A 21,955-nucleotide genomic window follows, 5' to 3' on the forward strand; every position below is an offset into this window, starting at 1 on the left:
TTACATCTTTTGTCAGTGAGCTGTCAAGAGTTGGTACTTCAGGCAGTTTTCCTACAGGTTTATTATAGATTGGGTAGTCATTGAAGGTTACTGGGACATTGTAACCATTGAAGCCACGTGTCTTGCTTCTGGTTTGAAGTGGCATTGAGAGGCTCGACACTGAGCATCTGAAACATTATTTTTATTATTATTATTATTTTTTGGTCAGGTTCTCCTTTATAATCTTCTGTTCTTACTCCCAGCTCCCTCCGTGACACTTGAGATTGCTTGGAGTCCTTCACTTATAAAACACGTTGACCTTTTAACATCATTAGTTTGCAAAGTAGTTTAATTAGACTAGTTCGAACTCCCCCCCCCACCGAAGTTTTTTGTTTAAGTTTATTTTCTCTTCCAGCATCTTGCAGCATGTTCTGTTTTGGGGGCTGGATGGACTGCCCCAGTGGAATAGTGTCTTTCCTAGTACTGTGTGGCTCTAGGATCAGCAAGGAAGCTTAAAACTAGAGTGACTACTACGTTTGCCTGTAAAATGAATTCTGACTTTTCTACACCTCTTCTAGCTCTCAAATAAAGACAGGGAGGCATTATATATACTAAAAAGCTATTTGCACTGTCGCGAGGTAGATGCTATTCTAACCTGTCTGTGGCTGCCTGCTACTCAGTCGCATGCCCGGGTACTTGCCAACTTAGTCTTGCCCTGGTTGCTTCTGCTCTGTAGGTGTCCTCCTGGCGACTCCCCTGGTGACCAGCTCAGGGTGAATGCTCATGGCAAAGCCCCTCTCACCAGAGCGCCAATCTTTTCTGGATGACCTGCCTATTCTCCTGCTCTGTCATTGGCCATTCAGCTCCTGATTGGCAGGGGAATGCTTTTCTTCTCTTTCTTTCCTCTTGTGCTCACAGTCTACAAGAGGTTATCCCTAGATTTGACAGCTACTGCTTGGGTATTTTGTTTATTTTTCCCCTGTGCTCACGGTACCAGGGGCTGGTGCTTCTATATTGTAGAATGTAATCTCAGACTGAGATTTAGTTGATAGCTAGTCTCTTGTCATTTCTCTGACACTTTTTCCTGCACAAACTTAAGTCTGTGAAGCAGGTGTGTTTTTCTTTTTTGTATATTTTGGCAGGGCTGGGGTCATTTGGTGAGTTACTCTGGCTTCTAAATGCAGGCTTGGCTTTAGAGGCCCTTTGCCTTGCACCTGAGTGTGGCAGTCAGATTTAGGGTCTATGCTAGACACAAGACTTAAGTGGTTACTGGGGGAAGGTTTTACTCACCCGAGCAACAGAAATAAAAATACTAGACTTGCAGTGGGCGGCTTGATTCTAGGAGAGGGGCTGCACATTTTAAATTCTTAATCCTTTATTAACACTAGACCAATGGTAGGTGCTGTGCATTCATTCGATAGATGGTTAGAGACCAGTCTTGGTTTTTCTGCAGTGTTGGAGAAGAGCTCTGGGCATCTTTGTGTTCTAAGCAGGTGCCCTTGCTACCTCTGAGCTGTTTGTACCCACACTTTCGTTACTGTAGCACTAAGCCAGTGTTTACCTTTTTGCTTTAGTCTCTTCAGGTACAGACATAGCGAGGTGATTGAGATTGCTGAAGTCAGTTCATTCTTAGATTACGTTTACAATTTTGGTGCTGGGGGTGGAGCCTAGAGTCTCACACTAAGTGCCTGTCCCACCACCAAGCCATATTTCCACCTGTCCTTAAGTTTGTTTTAAAAGTTTAGGTTCTTTTGTGCTATTTGCTGAGGACATGAAAGTCGTAGTGTGTTCTTTTTGAATGACTTAATTGGAATAAGTGGAAACAATAGCAAGCATCAGGTGTCTCCTTGCCCTGGAAGTTCCTTAACCAAGACAAGTTTCTGGACAGTTATTTACAGTGCCTGCTTTGGTGGGGTGGGTTCAAGCTGAGGGGTACATTAGGCAGCGTTGATTTCCTTCCTACCACAGGGGAAACGAGCAAGAAATACAGGCAACTTAGCAGCTTACTGGGGCTCAAGTGCCTGGTTTCTGTCTGTTCAGCACGTAGTACTCTCGAAGCTTACATTTTCTCCGTTGCACAAGGCTCTTCTTCCAAACCTTGGCTTGGGGCTTGCGGCTGCTCGAGTTCCCCAGAAGGGTAGGAAGTATAGACTTTTGTATGCTCCTTTAGGAAGTCAAAATTCCTGTAAGTGTTCCTGGTGACTTTGTAGGTCTCTCTCCTGTCCTTTGCCTTCTGCTGTTAAATTGCTGTCTGGGGCACTTGCTTCTCTGTTATTAGCTGGAAAGTCAGGTAAGCAGTTTGGCCGTGTTTATTACAGAGGGTCCACTGGTTCCACGCAGCAGCCTGCAGGGTTGCCTTTGAGAGAGATTCACAGCGTTAAGGATGCCTCCCCTGTCTCAGCCGCTCACCTCATTCTCTTGTTTGTTTTTCCACCTGTTCTGGTCCGAGACTTCTTAAGGAGTGAGCATGCCCGATCCTTGACTCTGACCTTTAAGGTCCCTACCCGGGATCTGGTAATTGATTCCTTTAACCAGACACACCCTATATTTACAGATGTATAATCACCAGCCTGCTGATTGATTGAAGGGCCAGTAGGAGCTTTCATGAAGGGGCAGGGTGGCAGCATTCTGGGTTCTGTGAGTCACATGGGCTGTTGGAGCTACTGAGCACCTACAGGAGAGCAGCGCATGCACAGAGATTTGAGTGGTACATCACTTCTCCTTCACTGTTTCAGATATCTGAAAACAGCCCATGATCCCGGCTCTCTAAGACAGGCTGTTAACCTCTTGCCTTACCTCAAGACAGTGTGACCTTTACATCCACAGAGCTCTGAGTGTGGTCCCCAGCACCACATAAAACGAGGCATGATGATACATGCTTGTGATCATAACACTCAGGATGTGGAGGCAGGGGCATTAGAGAAGTTCACGGTCATCTGAGGTTGTCTAGGGCATTGCTGGCCATTCTGGGATACATGAGACTGTCTCCAAAAAAAAAAAAAGCTTGATTAAATATAGAGGGAGTTGATTAGTCTGAGGGCGGTCCTTTCTTCCTTTATCTGTCTTCTGTCAGTCAATCATCTATTTAACCTTAATTGACTTTATTGTGTCATATCAGACTGCATTCCATCACATGGAAGCGGTGTTCTCAGAGTTGTGGTTTTAGGCTCCTATGTCCCTGTTGAGGGGTGCTGTGTGCCTACGTAGTCACCGGTGTGGATAAGAGGTTCTGAGTGAGCAGCAAGCACTCTGACGAGACCCCTCGACGGGGAGGTGATGCCAGGCAAAGTGCATGTGTCCTGCCAATCACTTGTGTCTGCTGCTCTGAGGGGCTGGCTTCCTGTGGTGGATTGGGCTGGGGGACTTCCAGTGTGCTCTTTCAGCTCTGCCTTTGTGTGTTCCACCGGGCGGGTGGCAGTGGCAGCCACCTTTACGTTAGCTTGCCAGGAGCTATGCTTCATTTGACAGGTTGCTGTTTGAACTTCATACTACTCGTCTGCTGGCTGATAGCACAGAGAAGCTTCGGTTGTCTAGAGAGTTCTTAGTCCAGTAGTCATCCAGGAATCTGGGAAGGCCATGGCCCAGGGTCCAGGAGGAGGTTTGCTTACCACCTGGCAAGGGACCTTTGGTTCAGCTTGTGGCCTCTGTGTTCTTCCTGTGCTGCTGGCCCTCTGCAGGATTCTGTGTGCTCTCTTTAAAGTTGGGAGCGTGCATCCATTCTTTTATCTCTGGAGTCTGGTTCAGCACTGCAGTTCTTGCTTTATGGTTTCTTCTGGGAAACTTTCCTGCAGCCGTGTAACGTTGTGAGAGGCATCCGCTTCAGCCTTGTGCTTCGCAGACCTTCTGCTAGGTTTGCAGACCATCTGATGTTTCTACAGCCCTCTCAGTGCGGCGTGCAATTGTGATGAAGTGTTTGTTCTCACGTGGAACTTGCGATGTGAAGCGCAATGTTCGCTAAGCTTGCTGTCTGGGTCTTTGGACACACACACTGGGAATTTGTTTCTCTCAGTACCAGGACAGCGCTGCAGAGTTTTGTTGTTGTTGTTGGTGGTGGTGGGTTTTGTTTTTTGTTTTTGTTTTTTGTTTTTTGTTTTTTGTTTTTTTTTTTGACTTAACATCGCTAGTGGTAGCTGATCGCCTCTGACAGTTGGCTCTGATCAAGGAACAAAGTTCCTCAGAAGCAGCCGCATGTCAGTCTGCTCGGCATAATTGTCATTGGCTGTTCGAGCCTAGCTTCTTGTAAAGGATGCTTTGTATATAACCAGTAAGAACATCTCTGTGAGCGTTTAAAAGGCCTTAGATTACCCAGTGGATACCGCATTTCTTGGCTTATTCCACTGAGCGTGCAGTAGTGGGTCTGGAAGCCTTCCTCGCCCTTACTTTGGTTCTTTTCTTCTTTCTCTAAAATGCCATTTTTGAATGATTTCTTATGTGGCCTGTGTGTTAGAACCTGGTTCAGAGACCTCAAGGCAGAATGGAATGGTAACTTCTGAATGCCTTGGAAAATAAGCTTTTCTTCTTTCTTTTCTATCACGTACTCTTTTGAGATAAGTCTGGGTAGTGCCCCGTCTGATGAATGGGTGTGTGTGTGTGTGTGTGGTTGTGCATGCATTTGTGTGTGCAGGTATGTGTATGTGTGTACCTGTATCTTGTTGGTGCTGCTCGCCATGTGGATGCTTAGCATCTGGTCCAGGTCTGCTCATTCAGTTCTGGTGAGAAGAAACTTCAGATTTTTGGTTTTTACTGTTAGAAGCAGGGGATAGAAGCACAGCAAACATTCATGGTAAAAGTCTTCAGGAAATATAAAAGTTCTTAGTACTCTCTGTGTAGAATACAATGGGCCACTGTCACCCTTTTTTAGAGCCACCATGGCCCTTTTCTGTTCTTCAGACTTCCCTTTGAGTATGAGGAATTGAGTGTATCCCTGTCCTCTTCCTTTATGTGTAAGCAAGCCTATTTCTTGTTGGAGTTTTTACACCTATAGTCTGTGCTGCCTCATTCTTCCATATGTTAGCATGTTTTACAGGAAGGGATTCCCTGTAGGTGGAAATAGGGCTGGGAACATCTGGATCGAGGCCAGGGTGACTACTGATGTTATTTTTGGGGTATGAATTCATTTACTTTCATGTTAAATGAAGTTAAAATACATCATGGCACCAAGGCACAGTTGACCCTTTTGCTGTATAGCCTAACCTGGAACTCCTTATGTAGCCCAGGCTGGCTTTACACTCACATCTTCTTTCGTCGTCCTCTCTTTGCCTGCTTCGGCTCTGACTGTTAATTAAGTGCTCAGTCATAGACCTTTGGAGGCTTAAAGGATTGTCTTAGGTGTAAGCAGTGATTTAATCATTTATAAATTGGCAAGTGAGAGCAGCTCGTGATTTGTTCAGGAGCCTTCATTTATAAATTCCTTAAGATTCTCCCAACTGCTTTTCTTGGCTTTTAAAATCTGAGTTTAGACTGACTGGTAGAGAATCTACGAGTTGGTGCTTACGGATACAGGACGATGTTAGTGTTTGCACCACTAGAAACGAGTGTGGCTATCCACTTAGTTGTCAGAGTTTGCTTTTGGACATACTTATTACTGACATAGCTCTACAGCAAGGCCCTGAAGTAGCTTGGTTGGGCAGCGTTTTTCTTTAAAGTTTGGTATATGACTTTGGTTGAAATATTTGGACTGCAGTGCCTGTAAGTTTCACTGGGATCTATCTAATGTCCTGATTGTTTGTGGGTTAGATTTGACTTAGATGTATTACAGTTTCTCATTTTAGTTCAAATGGGAAATGTGTAAGCTGTTGACACTGTATTAGACTTGAGCATATGGATTAGTTTTGGAAATTTTATGCACCATTGCCTTAAAAGTTAAGATAACACTTGGTTTCCTTCACATTAATCTAGGGGCAGGTAGGCAGGTTTTACTGCCTGCATCTGGTTGCTTAGAAAGCTGTACACTCTTCAGAACAGAAGAAGATGGCGGGGGTGGGGACACGAATCTTTTAGGGGCTCATTATTGCAACTTGCAGGTCAGTCATCACGTAATACTGAAATGTGCCAACGGGCAGACAGCAGAGTGGCTGGTGTGATTTCAGCTCTGTGTAAGGTCACCTGGTGTTTGACAGCACATGCCTTGGGAGAGTGCATTTCACTGACAGAGCATGGAAGGACACCAATAAGTTTCACACTAGCATAACAGATGGTGCTCCAGTTCAGGGTCACTTAGATACCTGCCTGGTGAGGAAGGTGAGCAAGCCTTCGAGCATAGGCTGTGGTCATGTGCAGGGACTCGGCCATTTATCCAGGAGGTAATTTCTGTATACATCATACTGAACTGGGTGATAACTGGCTAAGCAAGTGTGTGGAGGTTTTAATTGAGTACCTTCTGGAACTTCTTGCCAGTGACATAAATAACAATGGAGACATAGTGCATAAAATTGACACTTGAGGAAAAAGGCAGCCTTTTTGCATATGAGCCATAAGATAGTAAAATCACTGGGGTGTGATCCTTATTAGGGCTGTAGAGTTTATGGCCTGATAAATGGGCCCTGCCTGGTCCAGTCCTGGCTGATTGGTCTCTTCCTGTGAGTTCCTTTTCCCAGGAATAGTGTTGAATCACCCCCCTTCTTAGTCTTCAGTAAAATTTCTTCTCCTCTGACCCTGGGGCCACTGAACTCAGTGACTCCAGTTCTGGAGCTATTTTAGGGCAGACCAGTCATCTGCTGGTTCTTTTCTTTCACTGCTTGGCAGCTTCCTCAATTTCAGTCAAAGGAAACCAAACTTTGGAGGTTTTGAGGGACCTTGCTAACCACACTGACGGTAGCGTCTAGGGTCACCCCATCCAGGAAGTCAACAGTCTGCAACTTCTACTTGGAGTAGTTTTCTTGGAGTTGATGTGTAGGGAAAGACTATGCTTTAGCTCATGCAACAGACTGAATGTGTTTGTCCCTAAACCCCCAGGAGTGGTGCCCTGAGCTCCCACCAGAGCTGTCCAGCTGCCTTGGTGTATCTCACCTTGCAGTGAACAGAGATGGTCCGGTTGGGTCGTTGGCCAGCTACCTCGACTTCCTCGTGCTCCACATGATGTGCCTACTACCTGCTAGTGTATGTAGTTCCTCACAGCGGACTCTGGGCTCCCGTACATTGGATCCATTTAAGTCAGGGTTGGTGGCATTGTAAGAAAAGTCACTGTTCTCCAGAAATTGTAATCTTCAGGGGCACACTGCAGGGAACCCAGAACCCTGTATACTGGTACACAGGGATTATCAGGCTCTTCTCTGACCTCAAAGCGGTTTGGGCCTTCCTCTCTGTCCTTATCAGTCCTGATAAAGGAAGAAATCTTGGAATAGCGGAGCCAAAGGCTAATGGAATACATGCGATGTGAAAGCAGAAGGGAGGACTATCTGGAGCGGGGGAAGAGGGCAGGTGGGAGAGGAGGAGTAGTGGGGGAGGGGCAAATAAACACTAAGTATAAGGACCCAAGTATGGGAAGGCCACAGTGTAACCCGTTGCCCTGCATGCTAGCTTAAGCTAGCTTAATAAACTAGGTAAAAACCAGAAAGATAGATGGAGGGCTGGCTCAGTGCTTAGGAGTGCTGGCTACTCTTCCAGTGAACACAAATGGCTGCATGCCTAACTCCAGTTCCAAGGGGACCTCACTCCCTTTTCTGGCACCAGCGGTGCAGACACATGCGCAAGCGAAACACCACACACATAAAATAAAAATGGAGAGTCCTGCTCAGTCACTTCAGTAAAAGTCATTTGCATGAGACATTTGAGCACTAACTCCTGGCTGGGCTTCTGCTCTAACTTAGCAAATCGGTTGAACTAGGAGCCCTTTTCTGGAGTCCTTCATAGGAACTTCACCCCATTCTGCCTTGTTCCGCAGCTGAGCTCTGAGCCAGTCTTCCTGGACTTCATCTTCTTTCCTCACTGCAAAAGACTCTCTGTTATTTGCTCAGTTCACAGAGTGCCGCTGTCTCCTTTGAAGAAATCTGCCGTAATGTCTTTTCTATTGTTACTGTGTTTAAACTTTTTTTTTATTACAAGTGTGTGTGTGTGTGTATGCACGTGTGTATGTGCATATGTACAATGCCTATGTGTGTATGTTCTAGTTCTTACCTTCCACTGTGTAGGTTCTGGGCATTGAACTCAGGTTAATACTTGGTGGCAAGTGCCTTCACCTGCTAAACCATCTTGATGGCCCATCTGTGTATTTGAGAGGAGGTCTTCTTAAGCCCAGAGTGTCCTTAAGCTTGGGATCCTGCACCTGCCTCCAGTGCTGGGCTTACATGCGTGTGCCACCGTGTCCTGCTCATTAACTGTTAAATACTGACCTTGAACAGAAACTTAGCAGGCGGAACATTGCTGGACTAGGTGGTACAGAGTGAGCTGCATGCAGTTAGAGTGCAGGGCGGTGTCTTTGAACTTTTTTTTTTCCCGGAAAGCCAGCAGAGACCCCTTGGCACAGGCTGAGACCTGAGACCCAAACGGCCAGAAGCCTGACCCATCCACAGTGTTGTCTAGGAGATTCCTAGGATGGATGCTTGGGCATTTGCGGGTCTCCTTGGGCACATCTCAGGGGTGGTTCATTTCCTGTAGTTGGTTGTGGCAAGGACTTCTAGGTGGAAGTGGCTGGTTTTATCTGTTTTCTGTTGCTACAGTAGAGTAACTGGTACTGGATAAGTTAGGGCAATAGACCTTTGTTTGGCTCATGGCTTCGGAGGCTGGAAAGTCCTTAGAATGAGGGGCCACATCTGGTGAGAGCCTTCCTAACAAGGTGAGTGAGCCAAGCTGGCCAAATTCACATCTGTGGTGCCCACCCTGCAGAGAGAAGCATTCATCTTGTCCTGAGGGCTGTGCCCTGAGCATCTCTCATGGCTCACGACCCCATCCATACTTTTATTCAGGCATGTTTTCATGTTTCAAGGATGAATTCAAACCATGATAGTGATTGAAGACCAAACCCATAGGGAAATAGGGAGACTTGACAGAGTTATGTCAATCAATAAGCTTTGGCAATCACATATAAGAAATGATGTCTAGGAGCTGTTGATGTGGATCAGTGGTTAAAGACACTGGCTGTTCTTAGAGAGGACCCAGGCTTGAATTCCAGCACATGGTGGCTCACAACTGTCTGTAACTCCAGTTCCTGGGATCTTATGCCCTCTCATAATCTCAGGCACCAGGCATGTATGTGGTGCATTGTCATACATGCAGACAAAACGCCCCATACACACTAAATGAAAAAAAAAGGAAAAGTGTTCCACTGTAAGGGAAAGCACTGGTGAGTTGTGCAGAGATGCCCTTCCTCTCCGGTTACCCCACCTTGATGCCGTACTTTGATTCCTTCAGCCTTCTGGGTTCATGCAGACTCTTGTTAGTGTTCATCACTGTTGAGCACCAGGGATGCTGGCTTTACCTTGTTGGCCCACCTTGTTGGCTCGTCTTCCTTCTGGAGGCCAGAAGCTCGGCAAAGCCAGGCCCCACTCATGCCGCTCATGCTGTTGGGCACCTTCCTGCTTTCTCTGGGGTGTTGTGAGGAGTCCTTTCAATTGATTATCACGTAGGTCCCTACCATCTGTGTGGGTAGCAACCAGCCAGTGCTCCAGATACCAGGGATAGTGATGCAGAGCCTCTCCTTATGCTGGCTTTTAGTGGACAGGTTTGCAACATGCAGCCTCTGTTGTGTGTTAAAGATAGTAACACAGGCTCTGATTTTCTGATACAGTAAGTAGCCCTGGGTGAGATAAATCAACCTGATGTCAAGGTTTAAGTACATTAGAATCACGGAGGAGGGAATTTTGCTGAACATTAACCCCACCACAGGCAAAGCACACTGTTCTCAGCTCCATTATGTGGGGTCTTCAGGGTGAATATTAGTGGACGCATTAGAAGGAAAAAACTAATTTTACTTGTGCTTTTGCTTGAATTTTGGAACATCAGTCTAGCTGCAGTTTTTTTTTATCTGAAATCTGGGATAAGGGCATTTTGTTTAGGTAAAACTAAGTTGCCAAGTTCATGAAAATGGAGTAAGTCCCACTACCTTGTTTAGCAGGCAAGTTCTCTGGGTGTCCCTGGATTGTGAACATTCACAGTTCACCTGCTCGGGAGGTGGGGAGCTTCAGGCTGGGCTGCATCTCACTGTTACTTTTTAGGAATTCCACCTTCAGGTGGTGATTTTTGAATTTTAAAAAACTGATTCAGGCTTCAGAGAGCTGAAGCTTTGTGAGGTGTTTCCTCCCTCTGTGCCCCTGGGGAGTAGGGGTGGCTTTAGAATGCTGGAGGAGAGTATAGCTGTCAGCAGTTGGTGCTTCTAGCACACAGATGACAGGGAAGACAGTCATTACATGTGGGAGAGTGTCACAGGGGTGCGTGTCAGCCATGGACATTATGGGCGCAAGTGGTCAGGTTGTAAATTGCTTGTAGATTGACCAGTTACAGGTGAGAGACCTTTCTGGGAAGAATGAATAGGTGGATCTTAGAGTCTGCAAATCAAACTGTAACCCACAGAGCTTGTCTCTGAAGGGGGCTTTAGACGGCATTTGGATGCCTGGTAATTACAGTACATTCCTTTACTGGTATGTGTGACTGTGCATGTGTGCCTTAGGAGTTGTTAGTTGTGTTTTTTTGAGACAGTGTCTCTCACTGACTGGACTGGGGCTTACTGATTAGGGTAGACTGGTGGGCCTTCCAGGAAGCCCCATGGGTTCAATGGTCTCTACCTGTGTGCTGGGGACCCTGCCTTTTTATGTGGATTGTGGGTGTGGAAACTAGGTCCTCACATGGGGGCGGGGGGCTGCTGGCACTTTACCAAGTAAGCCATCTCTACAGTCCCCTTCAGCTGATCTTAGAGAGTCAGTTGGGAAACAAAAAGGCCCACAAACTTTTGAATTGGTGAGTTTCTCTGGAGGAACATATAAAATTTCACACTAAAGTTCAGGAGCCCGAATCTCTGAATCACGTGGGTCTATTCCAAAAGGGGAGACATACTGCCCAGTCCTATGGCTCGAAGCACTTAACGCCGTTCAGGGTCCCGAGGTGGTAGCCTGTGACTTGTTGACAACAGAAGTTACAGGAACAGAGGCATATAAACATTATAGTGTGTGTGTGTGTGTGTGTGTGTGTGTTGCTTGTGTCACATTAAAAGAGTGAAAAGCACCCCAACAGCATTAGATATGGAGCTACTAAAGTCTTGTATTTTTCAAAGATTTACTTTTAATTATGTGTCTCTGTGTGGTTGTGAGCATGGGAATGTAGGTGCCCACAGAGGCTGGAGCTGGAGTTACAGGTGCAGCTAGTGAGCAGTGAGTTCAGGTAACTGGGCTCAGTTACCTTGCTCACAACACATCCCTCCAGCCCCTCGTGCTGTTCTTTAAAAAGGCAATACATTTCGAAAGGACTGGGGGGGGGGGGGGCTTGGGTTTGAGGGAGGCAAGTTGTGGGAAGAGGACCTTGAAGTGTGTAGGGAGACTGATGGTGGATTGTGTGTGAATAAAAGCTGTTTTGTGGGGGTACCTAAGTGGAAATTTCCTTTACAAAAGGGAAACTTACGCCTTGCTGTTGATCAGGGAGGGAGAAGGCAACTCAAAATAACCCTTAGGCCGAAGTGGCATATTTGGCTCCCCTGTAGTCTGGTGTGGTCTGCTTCTTTTGGTTTCCCTTCTACAGGTCTGTCCAGAGTGGAACTTTGGGTTTATAATGACTACCTTGCTCTAATGCAGTGGCTCCCCACACTGCTCTTCTGTGCTGCGTAGTCACTGTAAACAAACCTCATTATGTCTGTGGTGATTCCCAGCAAGGAGGGTTGGTTAGACCGGGAGGCGAACAGTTGCAGTTCTACTGGCCTGAAAAGCTTTTCTTTGGGTGTCATTGATCTGTCAGTAAGATTGTGGTCCCACAGATGTCAAGGCAATCAATAATTTTAGTTTAGAAGAGCTTTTTTGACTTGTTGAAACACTGTCAACAGATCTGTACAAGTTCAGTAACCATCTGTGTAGTCTCGGCCCGGCCACTGCTGTCTTTCATAATGGCAGTAGTTTTCTGAACTGACATGTGCTGGAGGGCTGGCCAGGTAGGCTGGGCTTTTGTGCCATCTGATTTTTTATTAGTTTACTTGTCCTGAAAGGATTTGTGTAACAAGGAGTAGGGTTTCCTGCCTAGTATGACCTTGGACAGGTCACTGCAAGGAGCAAAGGAAGGGGTCCCCATGGGGTTCCTGAAGCCTGTAGTTCCTTCCAGCTCCAGCTGTGCGCTCCTGAGCAGCTGGGGATAGCGATGAAGATGGCGTCTTCCCATCACCCCACTGGTTCTTTCTAGAGCTGCAGCTTGTTGCATAGCTCATTTTGGCAAAATTTGGGGTTCATTTTAGCAGGCCTTGCCAAGGAAGCCTAATCGTGCCAGTGCAGTATTGTAAACACAGCAGTAGGCAGAGCCTCATCCCTGCCCCCCAACATGCACAGAGCATGGATCTGTCTGAGGGAGCAGTGCTCACTGCTGAGGATTGTTTTCTGTGGTGCTGGCTGCCAGGGCTGAAGAGACTCCTGGTGTAGTTGTAGTGACAGTCTGGGGACTGTGGTGGGAAGGGTGGCACCTCTGGGAGACCTGCCCACTTGTGACTTTACCACTCCTTCCCCCACTGACTCTTAACCTGGTCTGTTAATGATTTCAGCTAATTATGTGCCTTTGGTCTTTTCACTGTTTGCAATTCAAATACTACTTGAGGCCCTGTGTTTGCTTTTGTTTGCAGCATCCTGGCTGCCATCTGAAGCACAAGTTGATGATCGCGTGTTACCATCTTGGGTTAAGTGCTGTCTCATTGCTTTGCAGGCTGCCTGCTGTCTCCCGGGGAGATCATGAAACGAGGTCGCCTTCCCAGCAGCAGTGAGGATTCTGACGACAATGGCAGTAAGTCCTGCTTTGTTGTTCTTGGAGCCTACTAGGGCTTGGGTCAGTGTAAAAACATGATTTTTTAATATAATGCTTTAAATAGCCAAGGTCCTTTGCATATCAAGCAGGTCAGAGAAAGGGAAGGCCTGGAGAAAGAAATCTGAGTGTGATACTGCAGGGCTGTAAGCAGATCTTTCCCGGTAAGGTTGGCTGCAGGCAGGCCTTCTGCAGGCTTCTTGTGTGTTATCCAGGGAGAAGAATTCAGTTCCAAGAGCCACTGGTGTGTCTGTTTTCATTAAACAGCATTTATGGTACCTCACATTGCTCTCTATGAAGAGGCAACTTAATCAAAGCCAGGTAATGATTAACCAGCTCAGCCTGAGTGGGGCTCCGAGGGCAGATGGAGGGCTGCCCAGCGTGATGTGAGGGTACCAAGTCCAGGTTCTTCATAGATGGCACATGCGACCCTTCCTTTCCTGCTTTCACAGGGCGGAGTTTAATACCGTCACTGTCTGCAGCTCAGCTCTCTGGCAACCTCAGATTTTCACAGTGTAGCTGAGAACCAGGAGTTCGTTGGCTTCCAGGCAGTCAAAATAAATGTCACACAGTGTCTGTTGAGCTAACAGACTGCTGGGAGAAGCGCTCCCTTCAGACGGCAGAGGGGAATTTTGTATCTAGCTCAGTGCAGCCCATTAGCTTAGGCTTGACGTTGCACATTAAACTCTGGAAGCCTGGAAAGGAAGCTTGCTGTCCTGTGAGATGGGGAGGGAACCCGGCCTGCTTTCTAGGCATATTGCCTCAGACATTACGAACAGCCCTGATGCGATGTCACCAGGGCAGTCATACAGCTCTTCCCATGGGTTGTAGAAATGCTATGTAGGAACTCAAAGAGGTGGTCTGGGGAGGCAAGGGAGGAGGCAACTGTTAGGGTGGGTTCCAGGGATACAAAGCTTTGGGTAGGCAGAATTGTTTAAATGCCTGGCATCTCAGGTGGTCAGCATAAGCATGAATGCTCTGCCGTGGGGGCTCCGAGGTCAGCCACGGAGAAGGTAGTAGGCCACAGATTTGAAACTGGTGTAGATTTGGGCCGTGGCTGCTGCTGTGGGAAGGCAAGGAGCAGAACTGAGAGAGAAGGGCGGGGGCTGGAGGGGAGCGATGTCGCTGCTGTGGGAAGGCACGGAGCAGAACTGAGAGAGAAGGGCGGGGCTGGAGGGGAGCGATGTCCCGATCTGACAGATGCTTGCAAAACTGAAGAGATGACATCTGGACTAGGCAAGAGAGCTGTGAAGGGGGAAGTGACAATCGGGAGGCAGGACCTTTTCTCCAAAGGGTTTTCTTTTACTTCCTGGGGTCTGCTGAGGTTTACTGTACATGCAGATAGGTAAAGTCACCTGTTGGAGCATGGGACACCAAGTTGGGTGTGAGGCATTCAACTTGACCTTCACAGCTCCTGTTTTTTACTTCTCTGGCAGGAATTTGGTATTTTCTCATTGACTGTCGGTGACACCTGTCCGTCATAGTGTCCTCCACCACCCTGTTTACTTCTGTATGCAATTTTTGCTGAATTATTTTCTTTTTCTTTTCTTTTTTTTTTTTTTTAAGTTGGGGTTTTAAGTTCAGAAAGTTCCCGCAGCAAGTGTGTGCAGTTCTGGCCGAGTCCATTGAGGCTCTTGTTGCCAAAGCTGTCAACATGAGTGCCATCACTAAGACCCCAATGGAGAACCCATTCCTTCAAGTTGTCTTCTGACCTCCACACACGTGGCAGGTGCGTGCATGTGTTTGTACACACACACACACACACACACACACACACACACACACACAGGTCTCCATCCACAGTAACTTTTTGCTGTGATGGGCCATGTTTCTCTCCTACCTTCTGTCTGTTTGTCTGGAAGGTTGCGCTGGAGTGCCACCACACACAGCTAGCTCTTGGCTTCGCACGGGACTCCCGGTAGTTGTGGGGAATAGGAGTGACAGTTGCCAGGCGGTCATCTGTAGTTTTGCCGTGCAGTTGGTTCAGTATAGAACATATGGTGAATGGTGGTGGTTTATGTCTGACTGGTCAGGCCTAGTGACTTGATAATTATGGAGAATGTTGATGCTGAAGAGCAAGTAGCCCTTCCTGAATGCCAGGCCTCATGGCAGTGTGTCTGCATAGCTGGGCTGAGGACTCTCCCTCCCTAGCAGCTAGCTCATGGTAATTGCATTGAGACCCCTCCCCTGTATAGATTCAGGGGTGTGGGGGCGGAGCTTTTCGCCCTTGCAGTGAGGGCCACTTGTGATAGCTTTCCATGTCCTGAGTCTTGCTTACAACAAGGGCTAGGGTTGTGCAGTGGCCACCTCCCAGCCTCTTCAGCCTGCAGGCCTGACGGGATTTTGGCAGCATGTCTAGGTGGAGGAGAGGCAGCTGCAGACGTCAGCATGGGGCCACAGCACCAGCCACAGGAATAGCTGGGGCCTGCTGCCACTGGCTTCTGAGTCTGCAGCTCATTGCTTTGTTTTCTGGCCTGGCCCAGGGGAACAACAGTGTGGTATTTACAGTTGGGGATGGATGAGCCTTTTCTGTGCCAGGTGCCAGCTCTCATCTGCTGTCAGGCACTGTTGTTGGTCTTTCTCCAACCGCCCTGGAGGCCCATCCCTGCAGTTGGGTGAAATTCTGATAGGGAGTTTGTAGGCAGTGTTTGTAATTGCTAGAGTCTGGGGACTGGGTAGCCTAGCCAAAGTCTGAAGTTAGGCCCTGTGCCTGGGTGTGTCTGGGGAGGCAGGCCTTTTAAGTTCCCACTTCCTTCCACCCAGGCTTCTTGGTCTTTGGGAGTCTGGCAAAAGGTGGGAAGAGGGTCCACCAGTTAATTTCATTATTTCCGAAGGTTTCATTTGATCTGCAGAGACTTAATGGAATAAAACATTCTCTTTGGGGCAGGAATATTATTGGTTGTTTGAGGCTAATTATAGTTCTAATCTGTATCCTTACATTCCCTATAAAAGTAAGAAAAACTAAATAGTATTTAAGGAATACTGTCAAACCATACACTTTGCAGAAGCGAGTTGGACCTTAGTGTCGGGACGAGCAAGGCTGCAGGAGCTGAGGCAGATGGAGGGCCCTTCCCGGCACACACGGCAGGTTGATCAGTGCTGGTTGTGTAGTTTCAGTTGGGGATTTACGTGGTATTACTTTATTTGCCCAGGGCAATGCGTTAGGTCTGTATCCTGATGCTGTGGCACTAGTCTGGTACTTGGCGCTGCCAGACTTGTGTTACATAGTAAGTTGTTTTAGTTCTAAGAGTAGAAGCATGCCTCAGACATGGAGAGTCACCTCTGGGGTAGCCGGGAGAGGCTTGGTGCTTGCATAGATGGAGCCTCTGCCTACTGTGGTCTTGGAGCCTGTTGTAATTGTGCTAGTCCCGTAGGTCCATCCTGTAGTAAAACAGCAACAACAACAACACCCTTTTCCCTCATTCTTTTCAGTGTTTGAGATAGGTTAACAAAACTGTTCTGACTTGAGTACTGTATACATAAACAGTTTTAAGTCAGAGTTGTCAGTAGAGGGGACTTAGCTTTAGGTAACATTCTTACTTGTTGGTGGCCATCGTTTTAGACGTTATTGCCAAGATCACCACTTCTGCTGAGCACAAAAGGAAACAAGTTAGTGTACTTCCTGTATCTTTATTTTGAGACAGGGTCTTCTGTTGTCCAGGCTAACCCCAAACTCTGTCTAATGGAGGATGATCTTGAACTCCTGACCCTCCTGACTCCGCCTCCAAGTGCTGTAATGTTGGGAGTGGTGCCTCATGGTACAGTCTGCCCTCAGCTGTCAGCAGTTTGGACACACGAGTGAAGTGGAATGCTGGCTCCATGTCGTCACCGTACAGTTTTTGGCAGATGCCAGTCTTTGCTGTATGAGTTACTTATAGACGTTGAGACCTCTCATTTCCCATTTGACATGCCTCCTGTTAAAAAAAGCATTTTATGCTATAATTTAATTAATGAGGAATGTAAATAATTACTATTCCTGTTACTAGGTCTTTTGAGACTGGGTTTTGCTACATGGCCCATGCTGGCCTCTGGCTTCGGATCCTCCTGCTTTAGCCTCCCTTGTTGCCAGGATGGCAGAGGGACATCAGCACACTCAGCTGGGAGTATTGTCATAGGAACATCCTGCTAATACCCTCCCAGCCTGCAGAGGATGGCACAGGGGTTGGAGGGAGAGATGGGGGTCACTGCTGTAATCCCAGCCAGGTAGTGGGTTGAGTCCTTTTGACTTTCGGAGTGTGTCGTGGATGGTCAGGTGTTACACAAGAGAGCAGTGGCCCCACACTGCTACTGAATGGCGCCTCCTTTTCTGGGAGCTCAGAAATCTCTTTGTAGTAGGTAAACCAGGAATGCGTTCCTGCACCCACCATCTTCAGGTGTAGGTGTGCTGTGATGTGTTTCCCTTAGAGCAACACCCAGTGACCCTCCTGAATGACATTTTTAAGTAGAAAAATTATCCACTATTCAAAATTCTACTTGCTAAGAATTTTCTGAGTGTGTGCACTGACTGGGTTGAACCCCTCTGAATTCTGAACCTCTTGCCTGCATGTTCTTTGTGAAGTAATGACTCCTTGCTACAGGGAGGTCTCATGGCCTCCTGTTCTGCTTGTTCACTGGGGTCCCCATCCAGTCTAGAATTTCTGTGTCTCACCAGTGGAAGGGGGATGGAGGTTTACATACTGTGAATGGTGCTTCTTAGTGGTGATATCTTTCTCATAGTTTCCAAATGGATAATTTATGTACAGCAAGCTGCACATGTTTAAGTGTATGCTTTGAGAGGTTTAGCCCTGTTTGCATGTATTATGTCATCAAGATCAAAATAACACGCCCCTCCAACTTTGCCCCAGGCAGCCACTGATCTGCTGTCGGTATGGATCAGTCTTCATTCCCTGAACTTTGCATCAGTGCAATGCACCTTTGGCTGCTCTGGCTCCTTGGAGTTGTTCACAGAGTGTATTTATTGCAGTGTTTATCCATGTTACATGAAGCATGTGTCTCACACCCATCTGCTGATAATGTGTTCCTTTTTATTGCTGGCTAGTGTTTCATTGAAGGGATGTGTCATGGTTTATTTATCCCTTTACAGTCTGGTAGTGAATTTTTAGGTTGTTTCTGGGTTTATTATTATCATTTTTTAGGATCCTTATATTTTGATATCATCACTTTCCCTTTCTGTTTTCTTCCTCCAGAACGTTGTATTGGCTCCCTGCTGTCTTTCACATACATGGCCTCCTTCTTGTTGGTTTATAGTCAGTAGATGTTTTGTTTTTGTGCCTGTTTAATATATCTGTATCAGGGTTGTGGGTGGGAAGGTATAAGAAGCCTCTGGCTGGCAGAGAATCCTCTGTGGAATTCACCCAGCCACTTCCTTCTCAGTGATGACCAGCCTCATTCCCAGTGTGCTCACACTATTTCCAGTGTGCGTGCGTGCGTGCGTGTGTGCGTGCGTGTGTGTATGTTATTCCCATGCATTTTGAGTCCAAGGACCATTATTGCTTGGAGTTGGCACTGGAACCTAAGGCCTGGAGACTGCTGGGCAAGCACTGTGCACTAGGCCACACCCCAGCCCCACTTCCGGAGGATCTTCTGAAGTAGTCACCGTAAAGTCTCATTCCACAGGAGTGACAGAGGATCTTGTACTGAGCCTTAGAACTGGTGGTATTCAAGGGAGGCTCAGACCTTCCTTCTCAGAGCCCTCTCTCACCATCCCTGTTGGCTGTGGTGGTTAAGAATTGGATGAGAGGCATATGTGTAGGATCTGTGTCTTAAGTTTGCTGATGTGTCTGTCTGCTGATTCTGGACCAGTGAGGGATTGAGTGACAGGGCTTCACTCACAAAAAGCCTTTTTTTTTTTTTAACATCTTGGGGTTTTGTCAGTTTCTGAGAAGTGACAGGTTCAGTGCCTGGACACTGCAGTTATAGGCGGGAAGGAGAGGAAGGAGGCTGAAAGGAGTTGGTATCAGCAAGTTAGGGAAGAAGTGAGGGTGACTGGGAGTGCTCTTTCCCATCTAGCTGCAGTTGTGTGCCCACAGGAAGAAGCCAGTGGAGTTGGCCACGCCACATGAGAAGGGGGCTGCGGCAGGGCGGGATAGGCAGGGGGAGGAGCTAGGGGTTTGGGGCATTGGAAGGTTGGCTTAGGACTTGGCTATTGACTGACTGCATCCTGAGCAGGAAGGGGAGGAGTCTGAATGACTGACCTCTGGTACAGTAAGTGAGTGACCTGTACTGTGTGTGTGTGTGTGTGTGTGTGTGTGTGCGCGCGCACGAGGATGTGTGAGGATGTGTAGACAGGTTGGAGACCAGAGGTTGTTGATAGAATGTCTTCCCCTTTGTGTTCCGCCCTACTTTTTTGAGACAAGGCTTTTCACTAAACCTCTGAAGCTTAGAGTCATACAGCTGGCTGGCTGGCTGGATCTGTGTGCACACACCACCATGCCAGCTCTTTATTTACTTGGATGCTGGGGACCTGAACTCGGGTCCTCATGCTTGTGCAACTAGCAGCACATTGTTGCTGAAATACTGACCCTGTGTTATTTCTAATGGTTCCTGTTTGGATGTTTGTTTCCTCAGGCTTGTCAACGACATGGTCCCAGCATTCTCGATCCCAGCATGGGAGGAGTACCTGCTCTAGACCTGAAGATCGAAAGCCTTCTGAGGTACTTCTGAATGCTAGCTTGCCTTGATCATGTGTGCTGTATGCAAGTGTGCATGCGAACCTGCTGCCCACATGCCCTCCTCTTGCTGTGCAGGTCTGGGCAGATGCCCCACTGCGTACCCCGTCAAGATGGTGAGAGGCAGATGTGTGCCTTGTTGCAGGAATAAGTGGGCTAATTAATACACATAGGCTCGTACATGCAAAGCATGTGGCATGTATATCGTTCTCAGTGAATGTTAGCTATTATTATTAATTATATTCTTCTTTTCCTTTCCTGTTCCATCTTCGCTGGCTCCCAACAAGTTTTCCTCTGGCCAGGACATGAGTGGGTTCAGCTGCTGCCAAGTCACTGCCAGCCTCAAGTTAGTTTTAGCCATGAATTTGTGGCTTATTTGGCACCAACCCAATGTGATTCTGGGAGTTTCGTTCTGGGGATTATGCTTAAGGCTTTCCCCGTCTTTCCCAATTTGTTTTCACATTTTATGTTTCCCTGATGCCCTACATTTCGTTGTTCATTTCCCTGCTAAAATCGTTTTTAGTGGCATCTCCCTGCCAGCCTCGGTTGGTTAGGGGCCCCTGTTGTCCTGAGACCTGCTTTCTCTGTGGCCATCACTAGGCTCTGAGCATCGAGACCCAGGTGTATCAGCCTATCGAGATTCTCAGGGAAAGCTGTGGGAAAGTTCTCTTGGCATTGCACTGTTTGTGGGATGACCTCAGTTGGCTTATGGCGTGATGGCCACACAGCGACAGGTGTTTCTCGGAGTCCCTTCCCATGCTGCCCTGTATAACTGGAGAGTGCCTTGTCCAGGAGCGGAGGAGTTTCTTGGTGATGGAGTAACATCGCCTGCCAGAAGGCAGTAGAGACCTGTTCCAGGAAGCACTCACAGTCGGCTGCTGTGGCCAGTGCTACTGGCTGGCCTTATGTCTATTTTGACCTACAGCGCCAACTTTACTCTTTATGACATCAGAACATCTCTGCTCCTGTATTTAATTCTCCTGTTAAGTCCTGAGTTGGTTCTGCAACTGCTGCTGCACCTTTCTGGTGTCCATACTATACTGCTGATATTTCAGCCTGGGAGTGGGATTGCAGCCCTCTGAGCAGCAGGCACCACATCCTGACCTTGCCTGGTCTGTGTCAAATCTTCAAAGTTCAAACTGCTTTGTCCATAAAGCACACTCGTGTGCCATCAACCCTGCCCTTGGTGTCTACTCTGGCACCTGAGCTTTGGGCCAGAGCCTCTCCCAGGTCTGTAGGAATGGAGCTGCCTTTTCTCATCTCCTTCCTCAGTTTGATTCCCTTTCTTTGGCAAATTTGCTTGGTTTTGTTGTTCTTGTTGTACAGTTTAGCTGCGCTCTGTTTTACCTGATTTGCTTGGTGTGGACTCACAGCTTTGACCTCAAAGGCCTTTTCCTTGGGGTTGGGTTGTTCTAGGCTTATCACCAGGTCCAGGGGCTTTTGTCTCATGGTGAGCTTTTTGCAGAAGGAACATAGTCAGGCTGTTGCTTAATGGGACTGTAGAAGTTAAGAGTGGCATCCTAGGGCAAGTCCAGTATTGAAAATGACAGCCAGAGAAGTGGCCTTTTTATTCAGACCCTACCCCATACTTTCATAAGATGAAAGTTTATTAAAGAGAACACCATCCTGAAAAGCCAACAGGTGTATGGTGTGACCCATGCTTAGCAGCACAAGGAAGAGCTTCCTGTCCTGAAGGAGGGAGTGCATCCTCGTGGTTCTGTACACTGAGCACAGCATACAGATTCAGGCTCATGCTGTTCTGGATATATGGCAGGCCTTCCTCGTACACACATCCTCAGATGTAAGTGGGCTGAGGAGAAGGCTGGAGAGGGAAGCAGCTGTGTAGCCCTGGCTGCCAGCCAGACAGAGTATGCTGTTCAGTCAGTCAGTCAGTCAGTCAGCCAGCCAGCCAGCCAGCCAGCCAGTCAGCCTTGTTGATTTAGATGCCAAGGGCCCATGAGTCCACAGGGGAGCCCAGGCAGGTGCTGCCTCTCCTGCAGTTTGCTTTTCTTTGCTGTTTGTGACAAGTTAGGGTGCTTTCTTGGAAGGTAGACATGAGATGAGTCTTGATGGCAGTGAAGACAGGGTTTTGTCTTTCCACAGAAACTGCTTCAGGGTTGAAGTTCTGGCATCGTCTGATGTGGCACCACAGTGGCCTAGTGTTTTGCTCCTAGATGTTTGCAGGCCTGCATTTCTGCTTGGTGTTAGCCAACGTGGACCTTGCTCTCATCACTTGCCTGTCCCACATGCTAGCACCTCAGGAGATGGGCTGCTTCTCAGCGGTTAGTTTAGAAGATAGTGACCTCTACCGGGTGGTTCTAGATTTTGCCTTGAGTTTAATTGGCTAATGAAGTTTTGTTTTTAAACATGGGCTCCAAAGAGAGCACTCC

General features: G+C 47.6%; 1 protein-coding gene across 4 annotated transcripts in view; it reads left to right on the forward strand.

Moving 5' to 3' along the window:
- The window catches only part of Jade1 (jade family PHD finger 1), a 54,354-nt gene that overhangs the window by 4,879 nt on the left and 27,520 nt on the right, over positions 1-21,955 (forward strand). For all 4 annotated transcript variants that reach the window (XM_034499598.2, XM_034499599.2, XM_076932342.1 and 1 more), the window contains exons 2-3: positions 12,802-12,879; positions 19,465-19,550. In XM_034499598.2, coding sequence (XP_034355489.1) covers positions 12,828-12,879; positions 19,465-19,550 — 138 coding nt within the window. In that variant the 5' untranslated portion in view covers positions 12,802-12,827. The remainder of the gene's footprint in view (positions 1-12,801; positions 12,880-19,464; positions 19,551-21,955) is intronic.

This window comes from Arvicanthis niloticus, chromosome 4 (genome assembly GCF_011762505.2).
Source record: "Arvicanthis niloticus isolate mArvNil1 chromosome 4, mArvNil1.pat.X, whole genome shotgun sequence".
Taxonomy (NCBI): domain Eukaryota; kingdom Metazoa; phylum Chordata; class Mammalia; order Rodentia; family Muridae; genus Arvicanthis; species Arvicanthis niloticus.